This window comes from Thalia democratica, chromosome 4 (genome assembly GCF_965202585.1).
Source record: "Thalia democratica chromosome 4, ktThaDemo2.hap1.1, whole genome shotgun sequence".
Classification (NCBI taxonomy): domain Eukaryota; kingdom Metazoa; phylum Chordata; class Thaliacea; order Salpida; family Salpidae; genus Thalia; species Thalia democratica.
The window spans coordinates 73,095,199-73,118,989 of record NC_139168.1 but is presented as its reverse complement, the minus strand read 5'-3'; the positions used below and the strand labels follow the sequence as shown (position 1 = coordinate 73,118,989).

Below are 23,791 nucleotides of genomic sequence, written 5' to 3'. Positions count from 1 at the left end.
ATTCTATTCTATTACTTCACAAAACCATTAATAATATCCTCTATGATGGTATAAGTTTTAAATGTTTAAAGATATATGTTTAACTATTTTCTTAATTTGACTACTAGGATTAAATTGAAAAGCTTATGACTTCATGTCACAGGTAAGAGTATTACTATTTTTTTATTTTTAATCAGTAAGTTTCCTTTTATATAAATGATTTTAACCTCTTAATTTGAGGAGAATTCCTCTGGGAAGACGCATTACTGCCACTTCTCAATGAAGTTCTTCCGAGCAAATCTGCAAATAAATAACTTTTATAAAATAAACTGCAATTTTAGTATCATAAAATTAAAACTAGTGAAAATTGTAAAGCAATTTACTATTGAAAACACAGTACCTTGTGATTCAGTTGAATTTAACAAATTAACAAATAAATTTATATCTTGCAAATATGTTAGCAAAAAATTAAAAAAAAATCTAACTGTTCTTAAAAGTGAAAATATTAGATACAAAAACCAGTAAAATATAGATGAACATGGGTATGGGAAATACTTTCAATTTTTATTGATGTGAGTAAATTGACACCTTTTTTATTTAGAAAATTTTTAGCTTATTTATATGAAACACTGATGGCCTGGCCCATACTAATATAATCACACGCTCTAATGATCACAAAAACAAAATTTCTTTCTAATATGCCTTTTTAATATTTATTTCTAAAGTTAAACAGTTTTACTTTTATTAAATAAAATGTTCAAAGTTTTTGGGAACTGTAAGTAAAAATCAAGTGTTGTTATTAAATGCTTTTGTATAAAAGTTTTACTGTATACTTAATAATTAAAAACTTTTATCCATACTCTTACCTTTAACCCACCTTACTTAAAAAAAATTTAAAAATACTTAACTTTAAGTTGAAAGTTTTACTTTATTGTAAGTATTGTGAACATATAGTTAAAGTAATTCAAATATCAATACTTTAATAATTAAACTTCATATGATTTTTTTATGTTTAGTAAATCAAAAAAAAACATAATGTTGCAAGGTTTTAAGTAGCAGGATGTAGCTTGAATAAGTTTGCAAAATATTTATTTTAATAATTTTTTTGAACTTTTTCAAGTTTGTAAGTCAAGAAAAACTATGATGTTAAATCTTCTAAATATTATAAAATGTGCAATTACTAATTTTAATGAATTTAGTATAATATTAGCTATAATTTAAAATAAGGTTTATGAGAACTACTAGAACTAAATATTCATTTAATTCTTATAGTTCTCATAAACCCTATTTGAAATTATAGCTAAATTTAAACTAAATGGTTTTTTATTTGATGTTCTTAGTTGCTAAAAAATGGAATTATTCTGTTTTTCTGTTTATTTAAATACAATTTTACAGGTAATTTCGAACTATAGTTTTTAATAATGAGGCCAAATTTAAACTAGTTTCAATCTCATCTTGAATTTCAGCCAATACTGCCCAAAAATATTGAGCTTTAAATTTAAATTTTATTTGTCAACTTTTATTTTCAAGACAAAATCCAAGTTATAAATCTAGTTTAACTAACCAAAGATAATAGTTCTAAACATTTTTTTTGCTATGAACAACGTTTGGGACAACTGCTTTAACCAAATGAAAAGCACTTTACAAATAAAGTAAAATCACAGCATTTTTTTCTTTAACAGGCATAAAAAACAAACAAAATCTAACCTCAGTAAAACTTCTATTTTTTTGTGAAAAATAAACATTTCTAAGAAAAATTTTAATTTCTTTGTACTTTGTAAAAATTTACTTCAAACAATAAACGAAAATTTTCATATGACATAAGAGTTTTCATCAAGTAATGCTTTGCATGAAATTGAAAACCATTCAAGCGTGAATAAAAGTTATCTGTTTCTAAGCAACACAGCTTATGCTTCTTACTAAAAGCTAAGCAGGGACAAAAAATGTTGGTCAATAATTAAAGTTAATAGGAAACTAAAGATTGTTGTTTCAGCTTAGGTTAAAAGCATTTATTTAATTTTAATTGTTATATATGTGCTATTAATTTTTAACTTTTGTTGTTTTTGTTAGTCTAAAAAAAGTTTACCATTTAATTAATTAACTTTATTTTTCCATTTTTTTACTAAAGTAAGTTACTGTATTGTAACATAGTTTTTTAATCTCATCTAATTAGCTTTTATTATATAAACGTATTTTTAGTTGTATTTTTTAATAAGACATACATTTTTATAAAATTTTATAAAATTTGTTTTCGATCAACCTTACTCGCTGAAATAATTTAAATTTTAATTAATAATTATCATCTGTAATATACATTGCACATAAAATGTATAATTTTATTGAACTAGCAAATTTATTACCAACCTTCCTCACTAGAAGTAGTCAGTTTGTTATCAATAAAACTTGGTGGATCAGGCAAATCAGCACTAAGGTCTTCATTGTTCGGCTCCGCATAAGAATCTGAAGAAGACCCCTTGAAAAACAGAAGTACTTTAAAAAACAGTTTTTTCAAGTATAAAAACTATATAAATTTACAGTATTGTTTAACAACATCTTATGATAATTATTAGTATACTTCTGCTTGATTTATAATTCAATGTGGACGTGCAACACAAGTAATTTTGTTTTACCATCCACCGAGCTTTCTACATGCAGTAAAACAAGTTACTTGCACAGCGCGTAGGTAAGCCCGAACATGTGAGAATGCGTGTGTTGAGCCGTCAGTAACAGCTAAAAATTAAACATTGTCTAACATCCCCATCTGCAACTTGCAGTAGTACGGGACGGCAACCGTACCATACCGCTGAAGCTTGCGGTGGTTTTTAAAGGTTCGTGACGTCATTAAACTAGTAATTCTGTTTATGAAAAAATTTGAGAGATTTCTTCTACGGGTTGTGTTTGAGAGTATATTGGTAAATTTTTTACAAAGTGTCTGTGCAGGTAATGTTAAGTAGCCGTTTTGCCTAATATTCAGTAGTATTAGATCATTTTGAAGTCAATTTAAAAACAACACGTAGACATACTAGAAAGGGTCAGTATGAATGTTAAAGTAAACACTAATTTAAATGGATAACTTTTTAAACAAAATTAAATGGGTACAAAAACGATAAATAAAACATTTACTACCAATGGTACTTTCACTGACAAAAAATCAGCTACACATTGTTAAAGTTTCATGTTAGTGCCACTGATGAGTAAATAGTCAAATAATCCTCATTGTAACTTGTTAGATTTTAATTCATTGTACGATGAATTTAAAATCGAATAAAAACAGTTACATTTAAATAGCATCACGTAAATATATTTAAAACTATTACTTTTTAAAAACTCACATGTTGTAACATGCTATTTACAACAAACATAATAGTATAATTTTGTTAACTAAAAAGTAAACTACGACGACTTAATTTTTAAGAGTATACATTTTAACAGTATACTGTTAATTGTACTACACCCTTTCTTAAATCAATTAACATAATAGTATAATTTTGTTAACTAAAAAATTAAATTACGACGACTTAATTTTTAATAGTATACATTTAAACAGTATACTGTTAATTGTACTACACCCTTTCTTAAATCAATTAACATAATAGTATAATTTTGCTAACTAAAAAATTAAATTACGACGACTTAATTTTTAAGAGTATACATTTAAACAGTATACTGTTAATTGTCCTACACCTTTTCTTAAAACAATAAACAAAATTCATACATGAGTGTTCATTTCGCGGCTACCGAAGCTGATTCCATCTACCGAAACCTAATTTATTAACTGTTATTGTTTTAATATTTTTCACAAATAACTAACAGGAGTGTTCATATCGCGACTACTGTAGCTGATTCCATCTACCGAAACCTAATTAATTAATTGTTATTGTTTTAATATTTTTCACAAATAACTAACAGGAGTGTTCATATCGCGACTACTGTAGCTGATTCCGTCAACGGAATCCTGGCTGACGTCATCATTTTCTTCATTGTTCGCTGGCTGTTAGAATAAATAATAATAATTAATTTAAATATGACTAAAATTTTTTACTATGATAACAAAAAGAGTAAAACAAGTGTCGTCATAATATGGCAGCTATGAAATAATTTACATTTTTTCCCTCATTTTAGTTATAATACATAAAAAAAAGTTATTTAAACACAAATACTAATTCAAAAAACTTAAAATTAAGACAACAATTTAGTAAAATCAAAAAATAAATTGAATATTTTAAGAACCAGAATTTTTAAGTTTTGTATGTTATCTTCACACATTTAAAAAAGCTTTGCCCAAACCAGTTTAGTTATTCACGGATGAACAATGATTTTTTTCTAAACTATATATTGTTAGCAAAACGTAAGTAGCTTAACTTGTTATACACAAAAATAAAAATAAACCTTATCAATTTCATAAAAACCGGTTGAACTGAATGAAAACAATCTTCTTATTTTTTGGGAATTCATATTAAACAGTAATATTTTAATAAAATCTACTGTAAATTTGAAACTATGCTCAATCAAATATAGTGAGACAAAAATAAACATTTTCATAACTATGTACAAACATACTGTTATTAAAAACGTTTATAAAATAAATACTAGCCTTTTCTTAAAATAACACTTTAAATTTAATTTACAAAAAACTTTACAAAATACAAACTGAGTTAAATTTAAATACTATGCTACTTGACTGAAGTGTTAATACGAATGAGCTGTATGTTTTGAAATATATGGCAAAAATATTATGTGAGATAAGCCTTATCAGCTTAACATATGTTTTTTGTATCATAAAAATGTGATAACAAATTTCACTATAAAACTCTTTTATTTACACATGATTTGTATGACAGTCATTGACAGTTCGATAAAAGTTTTTTTTTATTCTACTATATGCTATAACAATTTTTTGTATAAAAAAATTATCGTTTATAACAAAGTTAAGACAGAACTTACAAAATGTTACACTCTGTATGAACATTAAGCATGTGTACAATTTTTAAAAATAGTAAAGTGCTTTTCTGTGAATAAAGGACAATCAAAATGTGTTTAATGTAACGACATCTTTAAAAAAAATCTAGGCTTAATTTTATACTCTGATGTAAATGGTTGTATGTTTTTTTAAAATATTTTAATGTATTATCTTTAACTTAAACTTTATTATAAGCAGCTTTGTGCACATTGATAAAAACTTAAAGTACAATACTTTGTTTAATATTCTACAGATGATCTGATTGCTACCTTAAGGAGTATCCTACTTTTATTTTAAATAGCTTTAAAAAAACTATAATTGTATTAGTACTAGAAAATCATACTGAAGTTACTAAATTTAGTAATTGTTTACTTTTAATTGTTTTCTCAATATAAATTAAAGAAAATATAATGCCTTTTTAAAACATTTACAAGTAAATAGGTGTTGTCATTTGCAAACATAAACTTCATGTCATTGTTTTCTGCTTTAGTTACTATCAACAAATCTCTACTTTTTCACTAAAACTGTTACTTTAACTCAAACAAGTACTTTTAGCACGTAAATAACTTAAATATATTTACAAAAATCATAAGTTAATAAACTATGCTGCTTTTAAACCAAAAAATCTAACTTGTTGTAACTTTATATTGAATTTTTGTTTGCAAAAAAACAATTAAAGTTTACTTATCAACAATTTAAAAAATTACAATAATTAGCTCAGAACTTAGAATAAACTTTGGACTCTAAATAAATTTAAAAAACATACGACAAAAATGAACAAAAATACTTTAAAATAAAACCTTAATAGAAGATATGAAAATAAATATCAACTTTTACTCTTTGGCATGCAAATCTAGAACTCAACTTTTAAAGTTTTTAAAAAAAAAGAAAAATTAAAATGTTGTATTTTATAAAAACATGCTTTCCTGACCACTACAAACGCTAATTGAAGCAAAATAAAAAACTGGCACACTACAACAAATTAAATCCTTTATGACGTCACACATGGGAATAATGGCCACTCGACCAGCTACGTTGGTGACGTCATAATGAAACTGTGTGAACTTGGGGCGAGGGACTCGGCATTGATGGAAAAACAAATAAAAAACTTGGTAAAAACATAAGCTCCTTGCAAAATCGATTTATTTTTATTATATTCAAGTGTTTAGGATTAATGATGTTGAAATAAAAATCGCTTTCTGAAAAAGGAGCAAGTCTGAAATAAATTAATTAGCTATTCTGTTTTAATATTCTTTGTAACTAAAAATAAACAACCTTTTTCTTTATCCTAAAAAGTTTATTTGTTCAATGTAAGCTCCTGGTATAATCTGTTTTAGTTTTTGTTAAAACTTTATACTTGGACATAAAAACTAAGTACAACTAACAAACAAAGTAAAAACAAGTAATAAGCTAAACTTGAACTAGATAAAAGATATAAACTTAAATTTGATTAAAAGAAATTCTGATTTTTTCTTTATATGCTTATACTGGTATTTTGCTTCAATTTTCTAACTTAGTATAAAAAAACCCTCGTACGTATGTATGTTCGCAGGGTATTAAAGTAGAAGTTTAAAATAAAAATTTGCTAACTGTACCAAGTAAAGAGGTAAGTTATTATTTTCTTATCAATAACAGTACTACTGTGTACTCGATATTTTTGATAAGATGTTTGATACCCCGATACGATAAACTTTTATACGCAGCCCGATTTTTTTACTCTTGTCTCATTTTGAGTTATAATTAGGTATTCTGACACGTTGTTAAGAATTTCACTAACTGCCACGAATGCTTAATTAACTATTTTGTTGTTGAAACCAGTTTTATTGAACTCTAATTTATTTCAGGTACTTAATAAACGTAGCTACTTATACCATATTAGGTAATCAAATAGTCGCATCTCATTAGACCATTGTTTCATGACCTTTCATAAATAAATAGAACAATTCTTTTTAATGAAGCAGACGTTTTGTAAATGCAGATTCAGTATAACAATACCACTTAAAAATTGTTTTTAAAATTATGATAACAAAAGAACCTTAAAAATATTTTATCTATTGTTTGTATGTGAAAATTTTGAATTCAAAAGTATATTTCTTTTATTTTATTGCAGACATAACAATTTTAAAAATAAAATTGATTTGGTCGCATACCTTTAAAACAATGCAAACAATAGTTTTATTTGCTAATAAAAATATTAAAAACAGGTGTTTGAGTATATGCCACGTTTATTATAGAAAATCAAAGTTTTAAAATATTAATACTTTAACTTTAATTTGTTTATAGCTTATAAATTTTTTAAAGAGTTGTTTACTCGTTAAAATGCTTATAGAAAAACAATAAGGGATAGTTGTAATAACAGGGAATAAATTATATTCAGACTACGTTTATAATTAACAAATAATTTATTCTCAATTTTTACCTTTGGTAAGAGACTTTAATTAGCCATTCTAACTTTTATTTTTTTCAAGTGTTTTAGTTATTTTTAAAATGATTCACAAAAGATAACTTTATTTCCGAACCGTTTTAAAATATATACAGTTAATATCTTTGTTCTTTTAACTGTTAAAATTTGTGATTTAGTATTACAAAATTTTCATATCGAACAAATATGAAAATTACAAAAAAAACATAAAGGTTTTTTTTTTTGTGTGTAAGTAATGTTTTTTGCATTTTAAAATGCACTGTTTTAAAATTAAAACTTGTTACAAACAACAAGCCACACGGTAGCGTCATGAGCGTTCAATTCTAGAATACACCAAAATGTTATACAACTTCCCATAAATGCAAAAACTTTGTTCAACATAAAAAATTGTTATGTTTTTAGATGTTCTCAGTTTATTCAAGCTGTTTTATTTGTTTACTATGTATTATAGGAGTATTTTTAGATTCACATAGAACAGATTTTAATGTTGGGTAATTATTATTTATTGCCATTAAAGATTTAAGTTTACATATTAAAATTCCAGACATTACAGAATACAGATAGTTTTTTGTTAAATTATTACTTTTACTAGGATAAGAATATAAATATTCTGCACAAATTTACTTTTGTGTGTTTATTTTTGAACCTTTTGTTAGATTGTCTGTGTTTTAAGTCATGTTATAATAATGTATTATACAATGTTATACTATAATGATTTTTTTTTTTAAAACATATCTTTCAACATAAAGGCATCATTTAAAAACATTTGGTTTTCTAATACTGTGTTTAGGCTGTTGACTCTTGTATTTGTCTCATGTATATTAATTTTGTAATATTATTTTAGTAAAAGTTAAACATGTGTAATGGCCTACACATGCTTGACTTACATTATAATTCACATAATTGCAGGTATAGTTTGCTAAATATTTGTATAATATGTTGATATTGTTAAAAAAAAAACTAATATTGAAAATGTTTGTGGCCCACATGTATAAATTAAATGATAAATCTTTTAACTTTAAAAAAGACTTTATAAACATTAATACATTTTATAAATTTTAAGGAAAATCACTAATACTGAAAGTTTTTATAAGCCACATATTTTAATTACATGATAATTCACATAACTTTTCATAAAAGCAAACAACAGGTACAGATAATTGCAAACTTTATTTGGGTGAGTAAAGCTAGTTCAAGACCATTATTTGTAGATAAGAAACTTGCTTAACTTTTATCTATTGACATAGTGGCTTGAAAAAATATTTAAAGGAATAAACTTATAATGCATAAGAGTTATATAAAGTTAATGGTATGAACTAATTATAAAAATTGTTGTTTTACAACCATAATTGTATATCATTTAAAATTTTAAATCTATTTCATAAAATGCTTAAATATCTTCAGCTTAAATAATTATTATTGCAGTAATTATAATAGTTATACATTTATTAATAATATAGTAGTTTCATAAGTTTTACAAAAAGCAAAAACTTTTAACAGTTTTATTGATATACTTTTATTAAGTAAAAAAGTATAATGATTGGAACAACAATTAAAATTGAGTTGTAGTTACGGCATCATAAAATTTTACGTGGCTATATTTTTGAGATCTGACTATCTGAAATTTTCCGCCAAAATTTGATTTACGTTGAAATAATAACGGTTTTAGGCGGTAATGATTTTTCTAGAATTATGCAAATTATCAAGTTTTTCGCGCTTACAGTATCATGCGATCATGCGATGTAATTCACGCTCCAATGATTTCATTGCAATATACACTCTTAACACTTCTCTCTCGTTTTTCAGTTCTCTCGTTTTATCTGCGACGCTGTCTAGCCAACAGTGATTGTGTTTTCGCGAGTTTTTTTTTTCTGGTTAAAAACTGTCTACACAATTTAATTTGGTGCTCAGTATTTAACTTATTTGACCGCCCACTTAATGCTACGTCTCAAATGCTAAGGTTTTTAACTATACTTTTTATACATTTACCTCAACATTTATTTGATTGCATTTACACTTTATATATATATATATATTTACATAATAAACATGTATGTATGTGAGTATATATACTTTATATATCTAGTATCTAAATAAGTTGCCATATGCATAAGTATAATATTTTCTTTCAAACATTTTTTTAATAAAAGTTAATGGTGTTTAGTTTTAATTAACACGTTTATTAAAATTTTAATGAATTACATAATTAAAATACTGGGTAAAACATCTAATAGGTAACATAAGTTCAACTAAAATATACAGTAGTAATATCAAACTATCTACTTTAGGTGTGCTTTTAAAAGTTTGAGTTTCATTTAAATTAATAGTTGATAGTTTTAAAGGACATTTATTCTGTCTTACCTTAAAATAGTTTCATTCTTATTGTCAATGATAAGTTTTAGTGTAGTGTAAAAGACCATATAAATTTAAAAATCAAACGTAGCTTTTAGGTAAACACATTGTTACTTATTTTAGCAGGCATAAGAACTTTATTTAATTTGTGTATTGCTGAACTAATGCACCAAAGTAGTGTTAATAAAAGCATAGTTAGTTTTAAAATAAGTGTAATTCTTAGCGTTTGTTTGTCAGGTTGTTTTGTTTTTAGATATATTTATGTTTAATATACTTTTGAAATAGTCAAGTTAAAAGTTATTAGCTTAACATAATTTCTATTTGATACTTGCATACTATATATATTATTTTATAAAGCAGTTTAGTTGGGTTTATTTCAAAATTTATAATTTACGATTTTTTTCTTTATATAAGCATACACAACTTAATACAGTAAACATAGTTTGTATTTGATTTTATTTTTTTCTTTTAGTGCCCTAGAATGTCTTTACACTTTTTAAATTAATCATATACTAATTCGGAAATATGTATTTTATAGATTGTACGAAACTAAACATAAGAGTTTGGCGTTTCCACGTATAACTTTGCTTTTTTTTATCTGGGATATAATTCAAACACATATAGTCGAGAGGCGCGAATCGGCGTATGAATATTTACAAAATATTGCATCAGGTGTCAGCGGAAAAAACCCAAAAATCGCAGTTGATCGCGCGCAAAAACATCACTGTTGATAAGAGAGAAAGTAGAGAGAATCAGTGAGAGCGTTTTTAAGTGCGAAAAAGTGAGAGTGAGATGTGCTCGTTGAAATTTCCGCCGCTTCGTAGGCAGCTTTTAATGTAATTGAATGTAATTTTACTGCCGCTGTTAAACTGACAAAATTTATTAGACGTTTACTTGCGTGTTTAAATTAAACTGTGCAACTACTTGTATTTAATTCTTAATATGCCAATAAGTTTAACGTTAAGCTTATTTCAAATAAGATTTAATTTAGCCTAAAGTTAATGTTGAATTGGAACAATAATTTTGATAGTCAGTTTCAAAATTATTGAGATCACAATTTATCATTTACTAATAATATCACTTAACTAAACAGCGTTGAAATAACAAGTAAAAATTGGCTTGCAATAGTTGTTTTTCTTATAATAATTCAAGCAGATTAAGGAAGAAAAAACTATCTATTTAAATCATAACGTTACATTTGTTAACCACAATTTACACTGTTAAAACATGACTAATCGCAAGCAGGCTCAAAGATTTTCAGATCATTTTAAACTAGGTATTTTTTATTAAAGTCTACTGCTTCTTATAATTTATATTTTTGCTAATAACTGAATCTAGAGCAGTTTATTTTTTTCTGCACCCTTTATCTGCATGGTCCTCAATGCCTAAACTTTTTTATCATTTTACTTAATAATCTGTGTCTATAAATATTCACAATACATGAAGTTACTAACCTCACTCCATTTCTGGAAGTTACTGTTTGCCGCCTCAGAAGACTTCCTATCATAAGGTGTAGGACTTCCGGCCTGTGAAAATGGTTTACGTCAAAATTTTTAAATTAACTTTGATGCTATTTTGTTTGAGTTTAGGTGGATTAAGCTGAAACCGTATACTTTTATTATGGCCATTTTAGAAGCTTACTGTTTGCACTTTTAGATTTTAGGTTTTAGCAGTGCTGCTTTTATAAAGTTGATTTCTAAGTACATGTTAGTTGACTGCGGTAAATAATATTTATTATACAGTATAGGTACTAATAAATACTTTTAACAAAAGCTGTAGCAAAAGTTTTAGAAAGAAATTAAACCAATAAAAGTAGAATTCTTTGTATCTATTTAAACTTATTATTTTCTCATAGAGATGCATGTAGTAAGCTGTTTCTTTACTGAATAAAAATATTTCAGAGTGTTAGTTGTTAACTTGTATCAGCAAAAGATGTCTGACCACATTGACCTCAGCAAGCAGAGAGCTCCGCTCACTCAAGACAGTGCTGACGTCATTCTTTTCCCGGAGATGATGGACGGCGGGGCGCCCGAGCAAGACTCAAGCTTGATTCAGCGGTTCCTCGATGACGTCGCGTTGGCACCGGCGCTGGCAGAAAGCCATCATGACGTCATAGAACCTTTGCCAGCGCTTGTGGAGATACCGAGCGGCTCAGACGCGCCCCCGCCTTCAGTGGCGAGTGACGTCAGCGACTTTCGTTCCTTTTCCTTCGTGTGCGAGGAGGAAAGTGCGGAAAGAAGGAACGACGAGGAAGCGGAAAGAGAACAAGAGACGCGGCAGGCATTGGCAAGTTTGCAAAGGGTGCCGCAAGCCGTGGCTGATTTAGTCAAAAACTTGGAAGAAGTCTATAACAGGACTTCGCACACCGCGGGTGACATTGAGAAAGAAGATCCAGAAGAACAAGAGGTGCGACAAGCAGTGGCGAAACTGCAAAGGTTTCCGCAAGTCATGGCTAGGATGATGAATAACGTCAAAGAAATCTTTGACAAAATTCTGAATCCCGCGAGTGACGTCAGGGAGGAAAATACAGAAGAAGAGGTCGGGCAGACTCTAGAGAGAATGATTACTTTAGTTGAAAATCAAGAGATGGTTGACGCACTCAAAACTGTGACTAAAAACATGAACAAGCTCGACGAGCGGTCGGCAGCCGTGAATCACGTTTCAGAAGGAGGAAGCGCAGAAGGTGATGAATGGGAGGAGCTCACTCTCTCGAGCGGCGGGAGCAGCTTTTTTGGAGGAACACGCAACAATTTCGAGTTTACCATCGAGGCGGGGAGCGAGCGCAGGTCTGATGACGACGACAGGTACGCGCGCATGGATGCCATTTTGGAAGGATGGAGCGCGGAAGATGATGAGCTCACTCTCTCGAGCGGCGGAACAAGCGATTTCAGCTGCATCGATTTAACCACGATCGAGGCGGGGTGCGAGTGCATGGCTGGTGACGGCGACGGGCGCAACCCGTTTGCGTGGCAGGACGTCGATTCCAGACAGGTTAATTAAAGTAACACGACGTAGTATTTTTTTGAACAGTTATCCAGTTCTTTTTTATAGTATAGCACAACTAATAATTTTTATCAGAGTGGTCAAATGAGCAATGACCACTTAATTATTTGCTTTGATATCTAATATTTTGTTAGATATCTAAAAATTTTTTAAATTCTGTGAAAAAAAAAAACATAATATAAAATTATCTTATTTTTTATTGAAACTTTTATAAGAAAAACCTAAAAGAAAATTCTAATATTTATTTTTCAAAAAGCTTTAAGACAAAAAGTAATTTAAAATAAATTTTCAGAATGGTCAAACTTGCCAATGTCGTATTGTCCCGTGCGTGCAAAACCAAAGGTATGAAGCCATTGGGGCAAGATCAAGTGCAGGATCAACTGGACAAGCAGGACCAAGCAGCAGCAGAATTTGGACAGGTATGCATTAATAACTTTTTTGGTTAGACACTTACAAGTATAATTTTTAAAATCCTTTTTTTTTTAATTGTTTTTTCAAAAACTTATCTTGGATGCTCATTCAACAGACCCTTTTGTGCAACGTGGAAACGTAAGCCATGAACCCACTGGAGTGCTTGCTGTGCTTGGACCCACTATGCCAAGCAACAACGGAAGATTTTGGACAGGTTCTTTTTTTAGTAAGAGGACTTTCATAAGTAAATTTTTTTAAGAAACTTTTCTTTTTATGATTTTATAATGGTAATCAAATTCTCTTTAGTTATTGTTTTTCAACAACTTATCTTGGTTGATCTTTTACCAGACCCTTTTGTGCAACGTGGAAACATAAGCCATGAACCAACTGGAGCGCTTGCTGCGCTTGGACCAAATATGCCAAGCAGCAACAGCAGAATTCGAACAGGTTGATGTTTAAAAAAAAACTCTTTCATTGCCACTGTAGTTTGCAGCACACAGCTTAAGTTTGCAAAACATTTTTTGTTTTACTGTAAAATATTTTATTGTATAGACCGGAACATGAGAAGACAAATAGAAAGAAATAGAGCAGTTGAGGAAGGAGCAATCAGCAATAGTGCCAGCAACAGACCAGCAAGAGCAGGTGGGTCCAGCGGTACTAGTGGAAGCAGCAATAGAAGCAACAACAGCGGCAACAACAGCAGCAACAACGGAAGCAACAACGGTAGCAGCAACAAGGCAAGCAACAACGGTAGCAGCAGTGGTGAGCCACGTGGAGTCAAGAGGAGACACAACGGACGCAGAGGGATATAGCTACTCGGCGAGACGCTGATCAAGGAAGAAGCATTATGACGTCACGACAGCATTATGACGTCGACAATCGGTATTGCTTTTTGGGTTTTGTTGGTTGTAATTGATTTATTTTAGAAGTTGTATCTAAACTCGTTACAATTTATTGGGGTAATTCAAGGTAATTCAAGGGTAAAACCTTAATACTATTTTTAACGGGTTGATTAAACTTAATGGTTAGAATTTCCTTGTTTTGCTTTTTAACGTCATAACTTGGTCTTACATCACTATTTTTGCTGTTTTTTATCACTTAACAGCTAATTTGTTCCTTTTTTCTGATTAAAGGGGTCACTTAAATTGCAGGGTGTTCTCTTAATTTACTCTTTTTAGAGTAACCTTTATGAGTTAATTCTGGTGTCTTCGAGTTAAGAGTTGCTACATTAGATTATTTTGTTACTTGACCTATGTGACATTGGCAGGGAATATTTTGATGCTCTTCAATACGTTTTTATGTTGAATGGTGTCATATATTAGGTCGAGCTAGATATTTTTTGGGGGTGCAGCTACATGATGTAGCATTAATAATTATTACTTCAGAAACTCGGTGTCACGCGCATTTTGTTGGCTGAAGCTGGCTTATTGTTTTATTACAAATGTTTCAGGAGTACTACCTACACCTTTTTCCTTTTATATGCGCTTAATGGGGTAAATTTCAACCAAAGTTTACTTCTTTATTACTTTATTACTAAACTATCTTGAGTAATTTTTTAAATAGGAAATAATGAAATCTTTTCTTTTGAGAGCTGCTGCCTTAAGTACTTAAAAACAGGGTAAACTATATTTTAGTCAGCTGGGAAAATAAGTTTCATATGTTTTAGATTTAGACTTTTTCTTATGCGTTCTATGACGTCATAGAGACTTTTATGAGTTTTTGCTTGTTTATGTCACTACAACCAACTGATTGAACTTTTTCAACAGTCAGAAATTGTATTTTCTTTCTTTTTTGTTTAAGTTGGTCACAAAGATTCTATTCTTAGTTATATACTTTACAGGGTTACGTCTTTAAATGTTTTAACATACTAACGTTATGAGCTGCTGCATTAGATTATTTTGCTACATGACCTATGTGACATTGGCAGGGAACATTGGCATGGCTCTTTTCCATACGTGTTTATATTAATGTTGCGATATGTTAAGTGGTGCTAAGTACATTGATGTACATTTAATTCCATTATTACTAAAACTAATACGTATGGTTAAATGTTGCTAGGTACATAAGTTACAATCTATTCCATATTTACTTATACGTATTATTCCGACATATTCTAACTGCAGTGTGGTTTGCTAACAGCATATAAGTTTTGTTAGGTCATAATACAATATATTAAGTAGAGCTAGGTATATTGTTTCACTTTGTATTCCATAGTTACTAAAACTAATACGTATGAAGGTTACTCTAACTGCAGAGTAACTTTACTTATGGCATTAAAATGTTGTTAGATAATAAGTTAAGAATTAGAAACTTATGTAATTTTTTAATCAATGTGTCTGATTTCAACCTTATAAAAAGAAGATGTTAAAGTTTAAACAAAAATTTCATAGTCTTTATTACACTCTGTTCTTTATTCTAATCAGTTGAAAGTTATTATTTTATAAAATAATCTTCTTATTCATCATAATCATAATCAACTTTATTAGGTTTTTAAAATAAAGATATCATTAAGGTTAAAAATTATGGTAGTTATTCACAACAAGTAAAAATTGTTCACCTTAGTTAATAGCACACCAAAATTACAAGCATTTGTAAATTGACTTTGTTTTGATCATTTTACTTAAGTTATTATACTTAGCTTGATTTTTTTGTGGGTTTGGAACATTTTTAACATTTTTATTATACTTTAATACTTTTAACTTGAAATAAAGTGGTATGAGTGCCATAATAAAAACTAATATCAGAAAATTAAATCATTAGTTTATACAATACTGTAACACTATGAAAATTTTCGTATGTTTTTCACCTTTTGTATGTCTGTATTAAACAAGGTTTAAGTGTTTTACTTTTAAATGTTTGAAGGAAAATTGTCATAAGCTTTTTTAACAGAGATTCTCCACTTGTTACAAGTACCTTACGCTACAAGCTTTCAGTTTGTGACATGTATATTTTGTAAATATTTTCTTGATTTTTGTAAATATTTGGTTGTTTTTTATGTAGTGATCTAGAACATTTGTTTTTAATGTTAATAAAACTAAGTTGTATAAATAATTGTTTTATTTAATTATAAGTTTGTTTTTTGTATTTCTGTAGTAGCATTTTAGCTGTTTTACTTAATAGCAAAAAGACTGCAAATATCAAAAAAAAAAGAATAATAAAAATATAGATTGATAGAGAATGTAAAAAAAATTTTATAGTTTTAAAAAATCAGTTATTATAACTTAAACTAAATTAACAATCCAAAAACAAAATTTGTTTTCATATATAAATTAATTAGTATAAACTTATACGTTTTAATGGTTTTATTTTAATTTGTAAAGAAATAACAAAATTTATAATACATAACTCTTTAAACTTAAGACTATTCTCGTAGGCTAGATATAAATAAATAGGCTAAAGTCAAGAATTTTATACCATATATTACTTGATCTATTATTCAAATACATTCATTTATTTGTTTGATATTTAAGATAATGAATTATTTTAACAATGTTAAGTTTTAAAGTTTTAACTAAATTTGTTTTGCACTGACCTCATTACTCTGATCTAAGGATTTTCTCCCTTGCTTTTCATCAAGAAATACCTGTGAAAATATTAAGTTAAAGTAAAAGTTTATGATACCTATAATCTGAACTATAAACTTAATTTATAATACATTCAGTAGTTTTTGTTTATAAATTATTGAAGTTACTTTAAATATAGTTAAATCCTTGATAAGAAAGTTTTATTCATCCTTTACAAAAAAATATTGACATTTGTTGTTATTGTATGTAAACTTTAAAACAATTTTTTATCAACTGTGTTAGTTGCAAGTATGTAAAATTTCATGTATTTTATCTTTGAACGGAGCAAGGTTTTGAATAATTAATGAAAGTCATACTGAAGTTTCAAAGGCTTTGTTCAATTTCCAAAGAAAATTAGCTTATTTCCAAATTTTAAAATCCTTTTAAAATTTTAAAAACTTTAAGCAACACGTCTGGAAGTTTAATGCTTTAAGTTTATGCTTTGTGTAAAATTTTTTAGATGAAATACTTCACTTAAGTTATTTGATTAAAAACTTATGCCTTTTACAAAAAGATAATATGGTTAAACTGGTATCTCGGATATTCTTTTAAGTTTTAGTTTAGTCTAAATTAGGAATTAATCTATAAGAATTTACTTAATTACTACTAAAATTTAAGCTTTAAAATTAACGGATATCTCATTAATGAACTATTTTTCCAGTAAGTTTATTTTTAAGCAATGTAAGTAGTTTCTTTTACTCATGAAGCCAGCAAAAATAACTTTGAAAGTAAACATTTTTCTGCAGTTAAAGCTATATTAAGCTTAAGTCCTCATAAAAAAACAAACACTTTAACATACAAGACAACTTTTACCACAAAACCGAAGATAACATTGCCACGTCATAGTTACGTCACAAACCTTTCCGTTGCCGCAGGTCCACACTGGCACGTAATCGTCCTTGTGCCTGTACGCCGGCCTCTGCCTGCCCGCCGCCACTGGGGGGCGCCTTTTCACGTTCGGCGAGTGTGACGTCACATTGGGTTGCTGTGACGTCATGGCGCTGTCCTCTGATGACGTGGAAGACTTGCTCTCGGCGCTCACTCCGGTCTTCCAAACCTGGTGTGACATCACAAATATGAACTTAAATAAAAATATTTAAAGATAAAGTACTATAATGAAAAAAAACATTTCTCATACATTTTGTGCTGTGTTAATAACAATTTGAAACTATTACTAAAACTTGCATAAACTAGTAAAAGTTTGTCAAACGTTTACTTTTGTTACTAAATTAAAATTTGTCATCTTGTTTAATTACTTGTATAATATACTTGTACAGTAAGGTTAAAATATAAATAAGTTAAAAACTCACTTACCTTATTATCTAAAGCTTAAAACAAAAGTTAGTTCTTCTCTCATAGAAAAGTGCTTAAAATTAGTACCACAATGCCATACTAGCAAACTGCATTGATTTTTTGTTTCAATAAAACGTTTTTTTTTGTCAAACATTAACAAAACTAAAACTTGTTTGCTGAACTTTTAGTTAAAAACAAACATTTTGTTTGATGATTTAAAGATAAAGTAAATAGAGGTAAACTTTTATTTGTCAACTAAAGTAATTGTGATAAGTTTCTAAAAAAGACTTAACTTTAAAAATGTAATAAAAACTATTTGTTTTTGTTTCATCCAGCAAACTGATAACTAAACTATCTTTAGTTTTAAGAAAGTTTTCTTTTATAGTTACAGCTTTCAATAAAAATTTAAAACCGTTCTTTAAAAATAAACACCTGTGTAGATCTGTTAAGAAAATACCAATAAATAACAACTGTTTTTAAAACAAAAATACTTAATTATTAACATTTGAAGGAAATTTTTCGAGACATATGCTTAAAATATATGAGTCATTGCAAAACGGAAATAGTATACTTTTTTTACTCTAGTCATTCTATATATAATTCAAAAAATTCTTATATATGGTAACGTCTACTTTTTTCTAGTTGAACAAAGTATACAAGTTGTTGGAAATTTTGTTTTATTTCAAGTTCAGTTAAAACAGCATGTTTATTTCTAATGCTCTCATTTTTTACAAGTACACTTTTATATACTTCAATAAAAGAAATTCTGATCTTAATTTGTGTATTCTCAACTTAAATTAACAACTGTATTAATATAAGTAATTCTTTTGAAATCTATTTCGCAAACCTATCATTGTAGAACATGATTATTTTTTACATACTTTCATATACCATTTTCTTTAGCTATATAAATTTTAATTACTTGAGCTAAGACGCTTATATTAATAAACTATTGCTAGTTGCTAAAAATCACTATATTATTTAGAATAGGATATTCTAAATAGGACACAGAAGTAATTTCCTAGACAATCTGAACAGTTTTACAAAAACGGCAAATTTGTGAACTTTAGAACAATATGCAGCAACAAATTAATTACATATTAATCATTAGCACTATTTAAAATGAATTATGCATTTTCAATTACCTTTTCATACGATTTCCTGCCGTCCTTTTCAGTAGAAGTAGTCAATGAAGTCCTCTTGGTTGACAATCTGATCGCTGGTTTTGGCCTCTCGGGTTTGTTGCTTTCAAACATGCTTTTGATCTGCAGCACTGTAGACATTCTCTTGCTACTTTCATCATCTGAAATCGATAAGATTGTTGTTAGAAATTGTTTGCTTACTAGTTAAAACTAACTAATCGTACTAACCATTTATAAAGTTTTTAAGTTATTTTTTTATATAAATAATACAGTTCGTAACTTTTAATTGCCCTTGTCATATACATTAAACTAAAGCTTGGAAATACTCGTATGTACTTATAAAGTTTTCTTATTAAACGTTAAAATTAAAAGACTTATAGTGTTACTTAAAATAAATACTGAAAATCTAAACAAAACGAGCTTTACTATTGTTACTGCTTGAAGCAATTTCTTTTTTTGTAAAAAAAATTGTTTTATGTAAAACTCTGGTTTACTTTTTTATCGAGTGATTTTATATAGTAATGATTTATATTTAAAAAATTCATGACCTAAATTGACCATTTAAATACTAGTATATACTATCAAAAATAATATTTTGTACTACAAAGAGGTATTGTATTACTAGTTTTAAAATTTTTTATTATTAAAATATGTAAAAGAATATAACAGCTTAATGGATTTACCAGCATGAGTAATATTTAACATTAAAAGTTATTAAAACTTTAATAAAACTTTATAAAAGCTTTTGTATTATATATACTTACATAGTTTGAAATATGTTTTATTTTTAGTTGTTCTGAAGCCATAAATACTGCTTTCTTAAACTAATTTTATATAGACTTTACAAAATATTTAAGTTATTATTTAGTTTAGTTGTATTTATCTCCTATATTTAAAAATAAAGTGTTTTGACATTTAAGTTATGTTTGAGTTATTTTGTTATACTACTTTTTTTTGTCACAAAGACACGTAGACAAAAAATGAAAAACTAGAAAACAGTTGTACAATGAATAGTGTATTGTTTTCTATAATCCTACAATGCTTTGTTTTTTGTAAAAGTAATTTTGAATTCTTTATCTAATACATTTGTGTTAGACATATATACTTTTTGAATAACTTACTATGTGCTAAAATTGAAATGGTTTGAGCATATGTTGTGATTATTAAAGCTATTTCAAAAAGCTTAGAATTCGACCAATGTACACGTATAGTGAACACATATTAACTATAAAACAGTTTTATTTAAATTTGCTTTATATAACTTGATTTTTACATCAATATACTAAGTAAATAATGTATAAAAAATAGTTTCAAGAATACAATACTTCTATAATTATTTAGATATTTATATAGCTAATAAGTTACTTTTATCTACATTGTGAATCATACGAAAAATGTAAACACTTAAAAATCTTAATTTGTTTTTATTTATGGTAAGTAAAATTTTAGTATATTTTTTAGTGAAGCATTAACTGTAACTCATGAATAACTTCTGTCAGAAGTAAAAAATTGTAGCTATATGATTTTTAACTTTAAACTAGAGATTCAAATATTTGAAAGTCTGACATAAGCCTTAGTATGTGGCACATACATATTTCATAAGTCATTAATAATTCAGTTTTGAAATTTCGCATGACTTTGAAAAGAATGAAGTTTTTCTGGAACATAACTTGTTTGGTTATTACAAAAACTTCAAAGCTACTTAAGAATTTTTTATATAACTGAAATAGTCTGTAGATTTTTTAATTTTGTTTATATATTTGACTACTTTTAGGATGAGCTTGGTCAGTTTTATAGATATTTTGTAACTAATTGTTTTTCTAAGTAATATTTAAGCATACAAAGTTTTTTACTCTGTATAAAATTGTTAGACTATAAGTTTTATATATATTACAACTTTTTTATAAAACGAAAGGTTATTTAGCCAATTAAACTTTTTGAGCTTTTGGTGCATATATTTTTGAAGCATATAGTTGAGTAATGTCTACAAAAATTGTATCGGACTTTTATTTGTTTGTATAAACAAAAATATAAAACTTTTTAACAAATTAAAAAAAGGCAGTTAAGTTCTAAAACAGATACAAATTTTTAATAAAGTATTCTGGTGCTATATTTAATAAAAATACCTTTGTAACTAGTAAATGAAAAAACCAACCAGCAAAAACTTCACCATGGTGGCTGGGTGATTGGGGTGAAGGGGCCCCGAAATTCACCGTCTTCACATCCTGGGATCCCCTGAACCCTGAAGGTTCCTGAGCAACAGAGCTAGCACTTCTTTCTCTGAACGGGAGAACAGGCTTCACCTTTGGCTTGCTTTCCTTTTCCTAAAAAACAACGACTTTAAATAGTGTTTTTGGTAGAATTTTGAAAATTGCAATATTTATTTCAAGAACTACTAATATAGAATAATTCACAGCTTATTTAAGTTTGGGATGTTAGAACGTTAGAAATATTTTTTCGCAATTATTTATCAAATTCAAAATAAAGAATCAACAGGCCATTTCTTACTGTCTTCATAGAAAGCAAACGTCTTAGTGTAATTTATTTAAGTACTTTAAACAAAAAAAAACTATTTTTTAAAGGTGAAAAGGTTAAAATTACCAAACAAAATAAGAAAAATTAAAAAACTCATAACTTAAAGAAGGGGTACCCCATTGTGACGTCAAAAATCATTGTGACGTCATAGGTAACAGGGAATATTGCTAAATTTAAATTACATTGGAGGTGGTTGTATAATTAAGAGAAATATGCAGTTATGTCAAACTTACAGAAAAAAATCAACTAAAATTATGAAATATGTTTAAAGTAGTTCCTATTATTCCCTTTTGCTTTTAAAGCACTGCTATTGGTTTAATGCAAAAAAAACTATGAAAACCATATAAAAACTATATATTTGAATCTTAAAACTACACTTTAGCTTTTATCGTTATCGAAAAATTACCTTCAACGAGTTCTTCCACAGCAGTACCTGGTACTTCAACTCATTCCTCTGCAACTCCTCAGTCTTCTTGCGTTTCATCTGTTAACATATATGTTTCTTGTTAACTTTTATTAATGAATTAACTACAAGAATGACCAAATCTAAAATAAAACAAAATTAAGCTACTAATATTAATTTACAATTATAGTAAAAACTTATACAACTTGATAACTTAATACATGAACATATACAGTTATTTATTTCGTATAATTAAGATTTTATCATAAGATCTTTAGATAGATTTTTATGTAACATACCTTCTCCTCCTCATCGATCTCCATCTTCATCCTCATCAGCTTCTCCTCCATCTTCTTCATCTCCTGAATCTTCTTCGACGACTCCTCGTTGATGTTCTGCAGCTCCGAGCGGGTCTGGGACACCTTTGACAGGATAGAGTCCATGTCTGTGGGAGAACTTGGTAATAATTTTAGTTCATAGTAAGTAAATTTAGTAAGTTTAGTAGATAGGCACTTATATTGCTTATTTGCCATGAAGTAATTAGTTGTTAAAAATTTTTCGAAACCATTTGTTTTATCTTTTAATATCGTTCCCCATCTAAGTAAAATATCCTTATTTTGTTAAATTAATATTTTAATATATATTTCAAACAAACCGCTGTTGGGATCCTGATCGACTTCTCTGATGACTTCAAGGATTTGATCTTCGGAAAACAAAGCGAACTGGTCTTTGAACTTTTGCACGTCCGCTCCGCTTATAGATTCCATTTGATTTTATATTAACTAATAATTGCACGTAACTTAATAAGATTACTTAAAACAAACCTGCAAAGTTTTTATTAGTCAGATACTTGATACAAAAATTTTAACTTTAATTTGGTAGTAACTTATAAATGCGATTAACTTTATAAGGATATTATTGAGATAAGAGTAAGATGATAAGATTACTTTGCACGTAATTTAGTAGAATTATATACTAACAATCTGTAAAAACTGATTACTAGTTATAAACTTAATCTAATTAAATGTTTACAAAATATAACTCTTTTTTTTTTGACTTTTAACTTAGGTCACTGATTATTTATGGTAGATGTATATATATATGTATATATTGTTTGTTGAATGATAAAAAAAGCGCTCAAAAATTTTTGTCCAAGAACCTAGTGTACAAAGGAACCTTTTGGTTATAAAGTCGTATACCATACTTGTTATATAACTTGTTTGATAAAAGTTAGTCTGTAAAAAAATAAAAAATTACAATTTTTATCTAAAAACACTTTTGTACACATTTTCAATTATATCTATACATGATTCTGACAAAAATAATTTTAAATCTCCAAGTACTTTTTCTCACTATTGCTTTTAAGTAGCAGAAATTTCTAACAACATGTTCTTTATACTCATATTGATACAACAAAAACCAATTTATACCTCATAAGCTTCCGTTTGTAAGTCAACTTTTTTATGATGTTTCTATTAAATATAGATTTTGGATAAAGTACAAAGTTTATATTCAGATATTCTTGCACACTATACACTTACAAACAGCTAATTTTTGTATCTAATTTGTATTAAGTTAAAAGTATTTTACAAGCAGAGGTTTTGAAATTTGTAATCCTAAAGTACTTACTGGTAAAATATTTTTGACCCTGACAATCAAACAGTTATTTTTACTTTTATACAAAAAATGTAAGTACCTTAAGCTTTTATCAGCTTGTCTAAGCAGATA

General features: G+C 27.8%; 1 protein-coding gene and 1 long non-coding RNA gene across 4 annotated transcripts in view; one reads left to right on the top strand and one right to left on the bottom strand.

Moving 5' to 3' along the window:
• The window catches only part of LOC145833788 (active breakpoint cluster region-related protein-like), a 44,400-nt gene extending 21,518 nt beyond the window's left edge, over positions 1 to 22,882 (bottom strand). For all 3 annotated transcript variants that reach the window (XM_082940970.1, XM_082940971.1, XM_082940972.1), the window contains exons 1-11: positions 22,719 to 22,882; positions 22,363 to 22,508; positions 22,067 to 22,144; positions 21,281 to 21,449; positions 19,129 to 19,286; positions 17,550 to 17,747; positions 16,660 to 16,710; positions 11,168 to 11,239; positions 3,887 to 3,970; positions 2,344 to 2,452; positions 207 to 279 (exon numbers count right to left, since the gene is read on the bottom strand). In XM_082940970.1, coding sequence (XP_082797096.1) covers positions 207 to 279; positions 2,344 to 2,452; positions 3,887 to 3,970; positions 11,168 to 11,239; positions 16,660 to 16,710; positions 17,550 to 17,747; positions 19,129 to 19,286; positions 21,281 to 21,449; positions 22,067 to 22,144; positions 22,363 to 22,508; positions 22,719 to 22,830 — 1,250 coding nt within the window. In that variant the 5' untranslated portion in view covers positions 22,831 to 22,882. The remainder of the gene's footprint in view (positions 1 to 206; positions 280 to 2,343; positions 2,453 to 3,886; positions 3,971 to 11,167; positions 11,240 to 16,659; positions 16,711 to 17,549; positions 17,748 to 19,128; positions 19,287 to 21,280; positions 21,450 to 22,066; positions 22,145 to 22,362; positions 22,509 to 22,718) is intronic.
• On the top strand, positions 13,104 to 13,504 carry LOC145833697 (uncharacterized). Its single transcript, XR_014369758.1, has 3 exons — positions 13,104 to 13,135; positions 13,243 to 13,341; positions 13,476 to 13,504. It is a non-coding gene; the product is annotated as an uncharacterized LOC145833697 (long non-coding RNA).
• Positions 22,883 to 23,791: the final 909 nt, after the last annotated feature.